We start from the raw sequence: 15,833 nt of genomic DNA, 5'->3' as shown, positions 1-15,833 counted from the left end.
ACTTAACTGACCAATCAGAGAAGAGTACACATATCTGACCAATAAGAAAAGAGTAGATTTATATGACGGATCAGAGCAGATCAGTCATCAAACAAAAGCAGATGATAGTCATCAGACCAATAAAAGCAGAGTAGATTTTTCTGACCAATCAAAGCAGACTGAACTGTTCAATCAGAACAGAGTAATCTGACCAGTAAGAGCTGACTCAACTGACCAATTAGAGCAGAGTACACATTTGACTAATCGGAACAGGGTAGAGTCATCTGCCCAATCAAAGCAGACTCAACTGATCAATTAAAGCAGAGTACACGTCTGACCAGTCAGAACAGGGAGGAGTCATCTGACCGATCAGAGAATACGTAACTGACCAATTAGAGCACTGTACACATATCTGACCAATCAGAGCAGACTTAACTGACCAATTAGAGCAAAGTACACTTGTCTGACCAATCAAAACAGGGTTGAGTCATCTGTCCAATCAGAGCAGAGTACACATATCTGACCAATCAGAAGAGGGAAGAGTCATCTGAGCAATCAAAGCAGATTCATCTGACCGATCAGAACAGGGTAGACTCAACTGACCAATCAGAGGAGAGTACACATGGCTGACCAATCAGAACAGGGTAGAGTCATCTGACCATTCAGACCAGACTTAATCAGAAAAGAGTACACATAACTGACCAATCAGAGCAGATCTGTCATCAAACACAATCAGACAATAGTCATCAGACCAATAAAAGCAGAGTAGATTTATTTGACCAATCAGAGCATTGCAAAGTCATCTGACAAATAAGAGCAGAGTACATTTTTCTGAATAATCAGAGCGGAGTACATTTATCTGGCCAATCAGAGCAGAGTAGAGTCATCTGACCAATCAGAGGAATTAGGTACTGGTAAGGGCGGACTTTATATGAGCTGGATTCTTAAACCAACTGCTTCAGGCACTAACAGAGAAAAAAGCTGACGCTGCATTGGATATTAGGAGAAAATTCAAGTGTTTTCTGAACTTGGATGGATGTCAGCTTATTGTAGAACATTTCTAAAACAAAGTTAGGAATCTAAGTTAGCAGTAAAGTGGTCAAAAATGATTTTAGCATTACCTGAAGCCATTCTTGCAGGCCGTGCATCTGTCTGCGTCTCTCAGGCATTTCAAACAGTTTTCATGACACTTCACACAACGCCTCTGGCCTGAATAGAAAAAAAAAGTCACAGTCATTAACTTTCAATATTGAAGACAGACATGCAAGAAGACTATTATTTCAGCAATATTCACAAATGGCTAATTTATATTAATAACATTAATCATCTATGTGCAAAATAATTTACATTTGTGAGAGTCAGCCTAACATATATGAGCTAAAGTACTATATAATAATAATGTCACGACTGACCAATCAGAATAGAGTATTCCAGACTGACACGTAATAATTGAAGTAAAAAAAAAAAAACTATTCCACACTGCAACGGTTTCACATGATGCCTGTGTTTTGGAGGAAAAACAAACAGATTACAGGCTCTATTTTAACGTTCTAGGCACAAAGTCTAAAGTGCATGGCACAAATGCACTAATGGCCAGTCTAAATACGCATGGCCATGAAAAATACGCTCTGCACCATGGTGCATGGTCTAACAGGGTTGCGCTTATTCTCTTAATGAGTTATGGGTGTGCATTGAGCATAACGTGTGTTAAGTTAAACCAATCAGAGTCTCATCTCTCATTCTCTTTAAGAGTCAGTTGCGTCACACCATGGTGCATTCGCTGTTTACATGGCGCACTTTGTAAGGGAACTAACCAGGGAACTATGCAAGGATTCTGTTTGTGGACTTCAGTTCTGCTATTAACACCATCGTCCCATCACTGCTCGAGTACAAACTGACCCAGCTCTCTGTTCCTAGCTCTGTCTGTCAATGGATCACCAGCTTTCTGACAGATAGACAACAGCTAGTCAGAATGGGCAAAATCACATCACACAGCCGCACCATCAGCACTGGTGCCCCCCAGGGATGTGTTCTTTTTCCACTGCTCTTCTCCTTGTACACCAACAACCCCTCCATCAAACTCATTAAGTTTGCAAATGACACTACTGTTATCGGCCTCATCCGGAACGGTGACGAGTCTGCATACAGACAGGAGGTGGAGCGGCTGGCTTTATGGTGCAGATACAACAACCTGGAGCTGAACACGCTCAAAACAGTGGAGATGATAGTGGACTTTAAGAGAAACCCCCCTGCACTCCCCCCACTCACCATCATGAACAGCACTGTGGCTGCAGTAGAGTCATTCAGGTTCCTAGGCACCACCATCTCTCAGGATCTGAAGTGGGACATTCACACAGACTCTATTGTAAAGAAAGCCCAGCAGAGACTGTACTTCCTTCGTCAGCTGAGGAAGTTCAACCTGCCACAGGAGCTGCTCGTACAGTTCTACTTAGCTGTCATCCAATCCATCCTCTGCACTTCAATCACCGTCTGGTTCGGCTTAGCTGCCAAAACCGACCTCCGTAGACTAGAGCGAATAGTCCGGACTGCTGAACGAATCACTGGCACAACCCTTCCTACACTTCAAGAACTGTACTCTTCCAGAGTGAGTAAAAGGGCTCGCAAAATCACTCTGGACCCCTCACACCCAGCACACTACCTGTTCGAACTGTTACCGTCTGGTCGGCGCTTCAGAGCACCAAGCACAAAAACAGCCAGACACAGGAAAAGTTTCTTTCCTCAGGCTGTCTCACTTATGAACAGTTAAATATTCCCCTACTGTGCAATAAATATGTGCAATACTTTATCATACGCATTTGTACACAGCACCTTATATCAATATACAATGCAATACCTTCTCCATTCGCATTTGTACACAGCACCTTATAACCTCTATATTTATAACAAATCTGTACACACAATTCAACATCCAGATTTTTTGACTAACTGCATCTCTGTTTAATGTTTGTCGTCTTTCTTTTTCCATATTTATTTATTTTGTGTTGTCACTTGTCACTTTATGTACACTGGAAGCTTCTGTAGCCAAAACAAATTCCTTGTGTGTGTGTGAAGCACACTTGACAATAAAACTGATTCTGATTCTGAAGTGGACAAACTGAACGCTTCACTAGCGAAAAAAAAAAACAGTTAAACAGAGCATCTGCAGCGAGGATAAAGAACGAGTCTCCTCCATTCGGCCTCTTCACTTTCTCTTTACTTTACTCCTTTACTTTTGTGGATAAGGAAACTCACTCGACTGAAGACATCCATTAGCCTACATATTTAATTTAGTTCAGGGATCACCAAACTTGTTCCTGGAGGGCCGGTGTCCTGCAGATTTTAGCTCCAACCCTAATCAAACACACCTGAACAAGCCAATCAAGGTCTTACTAGGTATATTTGAAACACCCAGGCAGGTGTGTTGAGGCAAGTTGGAGCTAAACCCTGCAGGGACACCGGCCCTCCAGGACCGAGATTGGTGACCCCTGATTTAGTTTGTTAAGCGCAAAGATTTGTTTCAAAACTATTTCTAAATTCAGTTCTAATTTCCAGCAAACGAATAAATGAACAATAATAATGAAGTGTGGTCAAAAAACTGAGTTATATCCAAATGCATGTCCTGTTCTTAAGCCCCATATGGTGATGCAAACATCTCAAAAACCCCACAGGTGGACAAATCTATACTTGTGTTTATTAAAACTAATATAAATATGCATATAATAAATAATACTGATAATAATAGTAATAACATTATACAAATGCAGATGTCATGAATAAACTGAAAAAAGCCCCCCGAGGTGATGAAGACATGGTGGGGAAGTATGGGCGAGAGACAAATTTAGTCCTCAGACTTGAATTATTATCTCTAATTTCCACCGATCACCAGTGGAAACATCTAGATAAATCTGGATACAATTCATACTCTGCTACAAGCAAATTTCACCCATTCTTGCTGCCACTAAACACATCTCTCATCAACATCTGCTCCACAACACACACATACACACAGATCCGCATGTGTTCAACAACTGAAGCCTGTAAACAAACACAGATAAAGCACGTCCAATATGCTTTATGGTCCTGGTCCGCATCACAGGCTGATGTGTGGAGATAACCAGAGCTCATCTGCATCACAGCATCTGTTATCAACAAGACGCAAACAACAAACCGGCAGAATCCCACATGCAGATGACAAATTAAGCACAATCACGCTTCAGTGCTAACTCATACACACACACACATACAGATATACACTACCTGACAAAAGTTGTCACCGATGCATGTTTTAGGAACAGCAAATACTAACTCGACTTCTAGTTGATCATTTGGTATCAGAAGTGGCATATATGAAAGGCAAAGGCATCTAGATTACACTTATTTTAGCAAAATAAAATATGATTATGCCTTAATTTTTTTTAGAACAGTAAGGTCTGCCTTTGCTTACACAAGACTCTCATCACTTAACAGAAATAATGTCCAGTATAGAATATAAAGTCATGGTGCAGTGGAGAAAGAATGAATATGGCGTCTGACTCCATCATGAGCTTGGAGGACTGCATCCATACATCTCTGCAATGACTCAAATCACTCATTAATAAAGTCATCTGGAATGGCAAAGAAAGCGTTCTTGCAGGACTCCCAGAGTTCATCAAGACTCTCTGGATTCATCTTCAATGCCTCCTCCATCTTACTCCAGACTCGCTCAATAATGTTCATGTCTGGTGACTGGGCTGGCCAATCCTGCAGCACCTTAACCCTTTTTGCTTTCAGGAACTTTGATGTGGAGGCTGAAGTATGAGAAGGAGCGCCATCCTGCTGAAGAATTTGCCCTCTCCTGTGGTTTGTAATGTAATGAGGAGCACAAATGTCTTGATACCTCAGACTGTTGATGTGTCCATCCACTCTGCAGATCTCTCGCACGCCCCCATACTGAATGTAACACCAAACCATGATTTAACCTTCACCAAACTTGACTGATTTCTATGAGAATCTTGGGTCCATGCAGGTTCCAAAATGTCTTCTGTATTATTTGTGATGATCGGGATGCAGTTCAACAGAGGAATTCATCAGATAAATCGACCTTCTGACTAGAGGTGTGAACCTACACTGGTCTCACGGTTCGGTTACAATTATCATGCCATCGATTCGGTTCAATTCGATATCTCGGTGCAGTGACGATGCTTTTCATACACAGTTTTATATTTTACTTCACAGCGCAATAATTCTTGTATTAAAATGTATAAATATATTTATATTTACATACTATTTGTAATACATTTTTCGTCCTTTAATACAAACTGTCATATATATAAACTGCACCTTTAAACACACGCATTTATAGCAAAAAAACAAATATAAATATCCCGCTCGCTTTCTGAGCCTTGTCTAGCAAGTTCCTTCTTACACCCCTCTGATTGGTCACGCGCTCAACAGAAAGGGCTGCGATTGGCTCTTACGTGTTGGCGCTCTTCACAGATGAGTGACACTGATAAACAAAAGCGGCGATCACACCTGATCCATGATAGACGTGGTGGAGAAAACTCACTCTGTGGACACGTGTTCACGTATCGCTGTAATAGCCAAGAAGAGAGGAAAAGTCACGCCCAGCAAGTCAAATGGGACACAATGAGAGAGAAATGGTTTACTTTCATTCTCTCAACTGCAGTGAAATAGGGGCTTCTGCTGTAAGTGTCAGTGAAAGCCTGTCCAGCAAACACACACGCAGTGAAATTGTACACATTTTCTGCGTTTTTAGGTAGTAGGAGAATTGTAAATACTCGCACTCGCCTCCCTCGCCATAGTAAGCTACCGCGACACAGCTCATATGAGATAAATGATGTCAGTACACAATAACTGGTTTTGATTATCACTGAACAGATACCGAATTGTCCGCGTCTGCATCGCGGTGCACCGAAGATACAATTAATTTTGACACCCCTACTTTTGACACTTTTCCAAATGATTAACAAGAAGTGAAGTTATAATTTGAGGCTTTTACAACTAGCATCGACGACAACACTTTTATCAGGTAGTGTGTATTGTTGGAAAAATCAAATAAAGAGAGAACCCAGTCTAGGAGACTCAAACAAGCAGAACTGATTCATTGAGACGTGTTGGTTAGTCAGCAGTCATACAGCGTCTTCAAGAAGTCCACAAGTCCACAAGTCCGCAAGAGCCTATAGGAGTCTCTTACAGGTCTGCAGTCTGCAAGTTTTTATCACAAGCCTAACATGAGTCTAAGGGAGCTTTCACACCTAGACTTTTGTTTCGGAAACTGTCTCGTTTGCCTAGGTAGCGCGGTTCGTTTGGCATTTGTGAATCCAGCAATCACGCTCGGATCCGCACCAAAACAATCGCTTCGAGATCGCTTGAATAAGGTGGTCTCGGCTTGATTGAAACGAACTCTGGAGCGAATCGATTGTAGTGAGAAAGCAATACGATCCGAGCCCGGTTATATCACAGTGTTTTATGGATATGTAATAGGCATATGGCGAGAGGTCATTCCGGACATCCCAAGTCTCCCGGAAGTTTCGCAAATGCACAGAGACTCCCAGATGCCCACAAACAAGTGATAATCTCCCAGAAATCGCGTGTCTCCCTCCCGGTCCTCAAATCCGTCACGCACCCTTCTCACCCCTCCCCACCCCATCCATCCTCGCTCTTCAGACACGTCGCACGTACCTTCTCAAACACCACCAAACCACCCCCCTCCCCCCCTTGACAGCTGAGCGCGACTCTGCAAAATAAACCGTGAAACTCTGACAATGTGAGGAGAGTTTACTCACACGTGGCTTGTTTTGGCTCTTTTGGTCAGTTTAGAAACTTTGCCGTGTGAAAGCGAACTGCACCAAGAACAAAGAGCAACAATGAAACAAATGTAATCCCTGTTTTGTAATGTCCTGTCTATAACGTGTTTTAGGAGGGGGCAGAGTTTGTAGGAGGGGACATAGAAAACGGGCATAGATCCTGAGGTTTCATCTGCCCTGACCAGCTTGAAAGTATCACCCAAAGACAAAGGCACAATTGGTGGGACCCTGTCTTTAGCATTTGCCACACTTTGGCACAGCCAGTGCTCGAGAAGAAAGAGGTTTAAGGTCTGTCACATGTTTAGTTTTAAATGAAATGATATGATAAAAAAACTAAGAATATAACTTTTGAGCTATATATAGATTATTGTTAAATTGGAACTAGATTAGATACAGCTGGAAGGGCATCCGCTGTGTAAAACATATGCTGGATAAGTTGGTGGTTCATTCCGCTGTGGCGACCACTGATTAATAAAGGAACTAAGCCGGAAAAAAATTAATGAATGAATGGAACTAGATTATATAAATTTATATTTCCACAATATATACATACAATCGCACACATTCAGATACAAACATATACACATACACACACATATATATACATACATATACACACACATTTATATATACATACATACACACACATACATATACACACATACATATGGATACGCAAACACACACAGACGCACATGCAAACACACACATACATACATATACACACACACACACATTAAAAAATACACATGCACACACATACACATACACACACACATATTCTGTTCTGTGACGCAGGTAGTATGGAATAAAATCGCTGTCATAAATGTTTCGTGCGTAAATAAAATTCACGCATCTGTAACTAAACTTTAAATCTGTAATTAGTACACCCATCGTAAATTTATCAGTCATTTACAAACAGACAAGAACATGTTGCATCTGTGTCTGTTCTAATCGCAGATTTTGTAATTGTACCCTCGTGAAATTACGAGTACGTTCCGTTTCCCCTTACGTTTTAATAATTACAGATGCGTGAATTTAATTTACGCTCAAAATATTTATTTACGCACAAAATATTTATGACAGCGATTTTATTCCATAGGTAGTGTTTCAGAGGACAAGTGCAACCATGCATAACAATTCTGATGCTGTGTGTATTCCTCTGGATGCTGTTATAAACCTCAATGATGCTTTTTAAATAGAACAGTAGTGTGAAAAAATCCTAAGGGTTCTACATCATGCAGCGGCTCTCGGCTTTCACATCTGTTCAGCATCCAAACGGATGAAAAACTGTTTGATAATTACACTATCTTAATCATTAGTGTATTTCAATGCTCCTTTGACCAACTTCAATGGCAAAATATTTATTTTATCACATTAAAACACACAACTTTTAAAAGTATTACAGTTTTTTACAGACACTAGGACACATTACTCAATACTTAGGTCACTTTTGCAAAACTCTTCACACAATTCTCCTAACCGACTTTCAGCTTGGCAAAGCAGTTCATTTCACATTCAAAATGCACTACAGCTACCTAAACACTTTATTCAGGTCTCAAATAAACTCATTCTTCCAGAACACCAGCAAAGGTTGACAGTCGACAAACACACTTTGTCACCCACAAAACAATGAGCTAAAAACACTAACAACATGTAGCATTACAGTGTTTTCTTGTGCAAAACAAGGACACATCTCTGTTCATAACTGCAATATATATTGTTCATAACTGCAATATATGTTACTGGAATAAATCAGACATGATGCAGAATTCCTCAATATTTTATGTTGTTTATTTATTAATTTTTTTTGCATGTAATTCTAAAATACAAGAATTTGTATACACACCATCCACTGATACAGATACAATAGTAATGCTGTTCTACTCGGCTCCATTTGGCCACAGGTTCTCATCAACATCACATCTTATGTCATCTAGGGCAATACACCAAGGAAAGAATCTTTTGGCATGCCTGATCCATCCCAGCCACTCTTCTTCCTCTTTCAGCCCCTTCTCTATTTCTGGCTGGGTCCATGTTTACATCACAACACAAACCAATTCAGCAGTCGTCTCCTTTTGTAATGAAATTAAAAGAGTAACACTTGTTTAGATGCTCATCTACAATGAGAATCAGCTGTGGCTGCTTAAACTGCATTTTTAGATTTGAAATGTTTCAATCAAATATTGCTCTTATTCAGTTTTGCATGATGTTATTGCTTTGAACCAAGCGGCAACCTCCCGCTCTCCCTCGGGAAGCCAATACGGAAGTAACTGAAACTGCAATTCATCAAAATTCCGCTAGTCCTGGCTCCATAATAGAGCAAATTGCAACTGAGCCCACTGTTAGAATGGCCAACTTTACAGCAGAAAAAAGGTGTTTACAGCCTGGTACAAAGAACGATTTTGGTTCATATAGCTATTATTACCCTCCATAACAACTGTGAGGGGGTGAATGTTTTTATAACTCATCCATTTCCTTTATATTAGGTTATATTAAGTTTGCATAATTAAGGGCGTGGCTACTTGAGTGACAGCTAGGTCTCGCTGGTCGCCATCACTTCACCTTAGCTGAATCCGGCAGATTAGCCACTGATCTCGGCATATTCATCGTATTTTTGTTTTGTTTTATGTGGCTTTACACAGTCAGCTGCCTTTTGGACTTATTTCTTAAAATTATTAGATGATATGGCATGCTGTGTGCACTTAATTGTGCTCAAAAACCACTCATGTGGCCTCGTTTCCCATGTGAGTAAAGTTATATACTTGTATACCATCTCTATAAATGTATTTGTTTTATTTAGGATCATTTATCATTAATATTTTTCTTTAGACCCATAAAGCACTCCAGAATCTGACAGATTGATTAACTGTAGGCTCTAGAACAGTCATCTGAAGCGTTATCATACAGTGTTATGCTGGAGTTCATCAATAGTCTTGCATTTACTAACACAGACTATATCTGAAGTGTTTGGAAGTAATTCGCGTTTACCTCCTGTAGAAAAACGTCATAAGAGCAATGTTTAGTGGCTCAGTGTATTACTACAGTGTTTTTGAAAGTCTAAACCCTTTATTGATATAGTGTACAGCCAAGCACATGTGGTCAGAACACAAACGAGTCGCAGGTAATAAAGTATCAAGCGTTTCTCCCAAAGTAAAGTCTGTCTGCCAGGTCTAAGCAAAGTGCCAGCAGGTGTCTGTAGCTCCACTCATTCTCTGCCTCTTTGCCCTTGTTTGGTATCCCGCCGTGGGTGCGATGACGCGCGAACAAAATGGCGACGGTTGGCCGCGCCTACTTGTAGCTTCTTTTGCAGTGTTCAGAAACCTATGGGTGACGTCACGGATGCTGCGTCCATATATTTTACAGTCTATGCTTTGAACATAAGTTGAACAGTTTTGAAATCAGTATGTAAGCACGTGCAAAATGTCCTGTACGTACAAAGATTTTTGGCAGTTGTTGTGTCTGAGTTCATGAAACTGCTCACCGGTACGGGTCCTATGACAACATTCGTGGGTGTCGCAAAAAGTGAAGAGCATGGTGGTTCTGGTGGGCCCCTAATAGTATCTCTGTAGGCCCCAAAACGGCATGGGCCCTTAGAATCATCCTAACTTCCCCTGCCCATCGGCGACCCTGAGTCAGTGAATGCATTTTGTGCCAAAACAATGAGAATTGATCCTCAGTTTAGCCCTCATAGACTTCTGTTGTGCTCACTGTGTCAAGAGTTTTGCAAAAGTGACCCAAGTATTGAGAAATGTGTCCTAGCGTCTGTAAAAAAACTGTATTGGATCTTCTGATAAATCACTATGTTACTGTCATTCAAATCCTCGTGAAGTGCTTTGAAACGTAACATCAACTGAAACATGGGTAGACATAGTCACAATAATAAATAATAATGTAAATAAAACTAAAGTATATTGCTGTATTTATTACAGCTTATCAGTTGCTACACTAGTGACACTAATTAAGTTTATCTACAGCAACATTTCACATTTATTGCTGTGCAATATTGACCGAAAACAATAATAAATACATGATGTTTTTTTAATTATACAACATTCTATGAAGTGTGTTTTTGTGCTGGTAATGGATAAATGATATGACACTAAATCACCAGTAGGTGGCAACAAGACCCTGAGTAAATAAGCGATTCATCAATTCAAATGATACATTCAAGCTGATTCAATAGACGAATTAGTGGTTTGTAAACATTCAGGAGACAAATACCCGTGAGCGCTGGTATTTACAGTGAGGGAATGACATCCGATGTGGTACAGAGTTTGTTGTTGTCTTAGAAATAAGTTATATTGATTACATATTATATATATTATTTACATAATACTTTCAGTGTATTATAACAGCTTGTCACCCAGTGATAAGCACAGTTATTCTGCAAAATTTACAGTAAAGTGAGTGCCGTTCGTCTGACAGGTCTATTCGCGAAATCATTGCTGCAATCAAAAGTGAGTAATGTGTATGATTAGCATAGCGTGAACTTACCTGATATAAACTGAGAACTGCAGAGTCGAGCATTTTTAATTAGGTCCTTACTCCATTCAGCTCCCTTTTAGCCAAAGACGCCTGCGGTTGGCATTAAAAGCAGTGTGGTGTACGGTAAAAGTTCAGTTTTCTTGAATTTGGCATCCTACCGCACAAAAAAACATGTTTGCTATTGCAACCGGGAACCTGTGTGACGTAGGTTGGTAATTCCTCTATTGAAGCAAGAGACTAAAGAAAGAGTCAATGAATCGCTGACTCAAATGAGTCAGTCAAAAGCAGATTCTTTCAGAGAGTAAAGATATAACTCAGCCAAAATTGTTTCACCCATTTATCCATCACGGACTACAAGTTTCAAACAAGTAAAGGGTGAAAAAATGATGACAGAATTAAAAATGTTTTGGTGAACTGTAACTTTAAACATTGAAGTGAGAGAAATACTTAGGACTACTTATGTTACAGAAACAACTGTGATAATAAAAAAAACAAATACAAAACACTTTGGGCCCTATCATACACCCGGCGCAAGGCGCGACGCATTTGTTGTTTGATAGTTTCAGCTCGGCGCAAGAGTCGTTTTTGACGTTTTTCAGCACGCTGTTTAAATAGCAAATGCATTTGCGCTCATATGTGCGCCTATAGGCGTTCTGGTCTAAAAAAGGAGGCGTGTTGAGGCGCATTGCTATTTTGAGGAACTATAATAGACTGTTCAATAAATCAGATAAAAGCTGGTCTAAAGTCCAGCGCAGAGCACGTTAGTACACATTGCTTACACAGGATGTACAGCAATCCGCAAATATCTTTACAAATGGAAAAAAATTAAAGGATTAAAATATTACAAAAAAATATTATTTTCTAGCCAACATAAATATAAAAACCACTGCCTTTATGCCTTCCTCATCTCGGGGGGGCTTTTTTAGTTTATTCATGACAATTTGCTTTTGTATAATGTTATTATTAGCAGTATTATTTCTTATATACATATTTATATTTGTTTTATTAAAAACAAGCTTAGATTTGCCCACCTGTCAGGTGTTAGACCGTATGGGGCACAGCATGTGTATTAGGATATAACTCAGTTTTATGACCACACTTCATTATTATTGTTCATTTATTCGTTTGCTGGAAATTAGAACTGAATTTAGACATAGTTTTGAAACAAATCTTTGCGCTTAACAAATGAAATTACTTATTTATAGGCTAATGGATGTCTGTGCGTACAACACGTTTCCTTATCCACGAGAGTAAAAGCGAAAGTAAAGAATGAGGAGGCTCATCTCTCATTCTCGCGCTGTAGATACTCTGTTTAACTGTTTTCTCACTAGTGAAGTGTTCAGTTTTTACACTTACAAAGTCCGCCATGTAAATAGCAAATGCGCTATGGCGCGACGCAACTGACTCTTAAAGGGAATGGGAGATAAGACTCTGATTGGTTTATTCTCAAAACACACCTATAACTCATTAAGAGAATAAGCTCAACCCTGTTAGACCATGCTCCACGGCGCAAAGTGGATTTTTCTGTCCTTAAATAGCAAAAGTGGATTTTGACACGCTCTAAATGCTTTTGCACCCTGCGCTTTGCACACGGATCGTCAAAATAGAGCCCTTTGAGTGTGTATGCGGGACTCACTGTCGTCGTGGAAGCTGCCCGTGGGACAGATCTCCACACACGTGTTCTCCTTGGAGTTGAAGTAAAATCCTCTCCGGCAGGACCTGCAGTCAATTGTCCCGCGGCCGACACACTTCTCACAGCCACGGCTACAGCGGCGACACCTGCGCGCATCAGAGTCCTCGAAGAAGCCCAGCGGACAGTGACTCACACACGTCCTGCACACACACACACACACACACATGAATTTGTATTCCTTGTTTAAATGCTGTTATTAATATATTTCTGTGTTTACCTGCCGGTTTTGAGGTTCCCCAGACTGAAGTGAACACAGTTGAGACAGTGGTCAGCGTCCGGCCCATCACAACCCTGATCCCCACACTCATGATGACACTGACCTGAACACACACACACACACAAACACATAAAATCACAACATAAACCTGCTTCAGACACACAGCACTACACAACACAACACAACACACACATCTCCAAGAACAGACATAATAATAATAGCGGCTTATTAAACGAGGTCTCAGAAGGTGATCTAGAGGATCAGTTCTGGACCAAGCGGCTAGTTAAAGGGCACCTGTTTTGCAAAAATCACTTTTATAAGGGGTTTAAACTTGGTTGTGTGGCAGCAGTCTGTGAATATAACCAGCCTTTAATGGTAAAATTGAATTAATTCTATTTTTTATAATCACACTTGATAGAAAACAGTCTGCAGAAACACTTTGATTGACATTCTCCCTTTGTACGTGTCATCAGAGGGAGAAAGCCCCGCCCACTATTGACAATCTCTTAATCATTAGCATAAACAGCCCTGAGTGAGAAGCAGTTGTCCGCTGTTAAAGTTTTCACAGCATACTAAAAACCAGGGGTTCCCAAACTTTTCAGCCAGCGGCCCCTAAAATAACAATGCTAGTGACCTGCGACCCCCAAATTCCTCAGAGGTGGTTATGAATATACAAAGCTGTGCACACAAAATAGGCCTATATAACCACAAGCATATTGACAACACAAAAAAGCACAACAGTCTAACAACCATATCATTTTTATAGTCATTTAGTCATTTGTTTAATTTAATGTTAACCGCAACTAATGAGACTGGTGGACACAACGTTTTCAACACAAGTTTATTCTAATTTCAGAGACCACCAATCAGAGATCATTCTCAATATTCAGTTGTGGTCTGTATTTATATTTAATGTATTTAATTGCCATAAAGGTGTCAGAAAGTTTAACCTGGTGCTATAAAATCTGCTGCAGCTGACACTATTGCTGTGTTGTTAATCTAACGTAAACGGGACGCCCACTTTGGGAACCTCTGCTATAAACTACCTTGTTCTGACACTTCTTCTTTTTCACAGAGATGACATTAGTCCTGTTTTGAATCTGCCACTATGCTAACACACAGGCATTTGTAGCTCCGCCCTCTTTTCACTACAGCACAATCTCATTTGAATTTAAAGCGACAGTTACCAAAATGGCCGGCATCAGTTTTTCAAAGGACTTCATGACCACAGATGTTAGTGCCACCGGTCTATTATTATTATCATTATTGTTGTTGTTGTTGTTGTTGTTGTTGTTGTTGTTATTATTATTATTATTATTATTATTATTATTGTTGTTATTGTTGTTGTTGTTGTTGTTGTTGCTGCTGTTATTATTATTATTAGTAGTAGTAATGGTAATAGTTATAAAAGCAATAATGACTGGAGTAATAATTTAATTTCAAACTCCATACAATAAGAAAGCAGTTATTAAAAATTGTAATAAATATTTAACAATTTGACATTTTGTTTACATTTAATAAATGCCGCCTTGATAAGTGGAATAATTTTCTTAAAAAACTTTTGACCTGTAGTGTACATGTATATATGAACATTTATTAAAAACACCTTCCAATCACAAAATACAGAAACTGTACAATAACAGATAATTTATACAGTGTACTTTTGGCTCAAATATAAAGCAGCATTGATCAGCACAGTATTATTATTATTATTATTATTATTATTAATTATTATTATTATTAATTGTTATAATTATCAATTATTATTATTATTATTATTATTATTATTATTATTATTATTATTATTATTATTAATTATTATTATTAATTATTGTTATAATTATCAATTATTATTATTATTATTATTATTATTATTATTATTATTATTATTATTAATTATTATTAATTATTGTTATAATTATCAATTATTATTATTATTATTAATATTATTAATTATTAATTATTATTATTAATTGTTATTATTATTAGTTATTATTATTAATTATTATTAATATTATTATTATTAATAATAATAATAATTATTATTATTATTATTATTAATTATTATCAATTATTATTAATATTATTATTATTATTATTAGTAGTAGTATTAGTATTATTAATAATACTTATTATTATTAATTATTATTATTAATTGTTATTATTATTAATTATTATTCTTATTATTAATTATTATTCTTATTAATTATTGTTATTATTATTATTAATCAATATTATTATTATTAATTGTTATTATTATTATTATTATTAATTATAATAATTATAATTATTATTAATTATTATTATTAATTATTATTATTAATTATAATAATAATAATTATTATTAATTTTTATTATTAATAATAAAAATGATTATTATTATTATTAATTATTATTATGATTATTATGATGATGATTATTATTATTATTATTATTAAGTATTATTAATTATTATTATTAATTATTATTATTATTATGATTATTAAATATTATTATTATTATTAATTATTATTATTGTTATTATTATTATTATTGTTATTATTTTTTTTTATTATTATTATTATTTGTAATTATTATTTTTTATTAGTAATTATTATTATTATTATTATTATTATTATTATTATTATTATTATTATTATTATTAATATTA

At 37.6% G+C, this 15,833-nt stretch overlaps 1 protein-coding gene across 1 annotated transcript in view; it reads right to left on the bottom strand.

Moving 5' to 3' along the window:
- pcsk6 (proprotein convertase subtilisin/kexin type 6) overlaps positions 1-15,833 on the bottom strand; it is a 171,957-nt gene that overhangs the window by 35,067 nt on the left and 121,057 nt on the right. The window contains exons 14-16 of the mRNA XM_056462598.1: positions 13,184-13,286; positions 12,910-13,106; positions 1,101-1,188 (exon numbers count right to left, since the gene is read on the bottom strand). Of these exons, the coding sequence (XP_056318573.1) occupies positions 1,101-1,188; positions 12,910-13,106; positions 13,184-13,286 (388 nt within the window). The remainder of the gene's footprint in view (positions 1-1,100; positions 1,189-12,909; positions 13,107-13,183; positions 13,287-15,833) is intronic.

This window comes from Danio aesculapii, chromosome 7, assembly GCF_903798145.1.
Source record: "Danio aesculapii chromosome 7, fDanAes4.1, whole genome shotgun sequence".
NCBI lineage: Eukaryota > Metazoa > Chordata > Actinopteri > Cypriniformes > Danionidae > Danio > Danio aesculapii.
The sequence above is the reverse complement of the archived record's forward strand: the minus strand, read 5'-3'. Positions and strand labels throughout refer to the sequence as shown.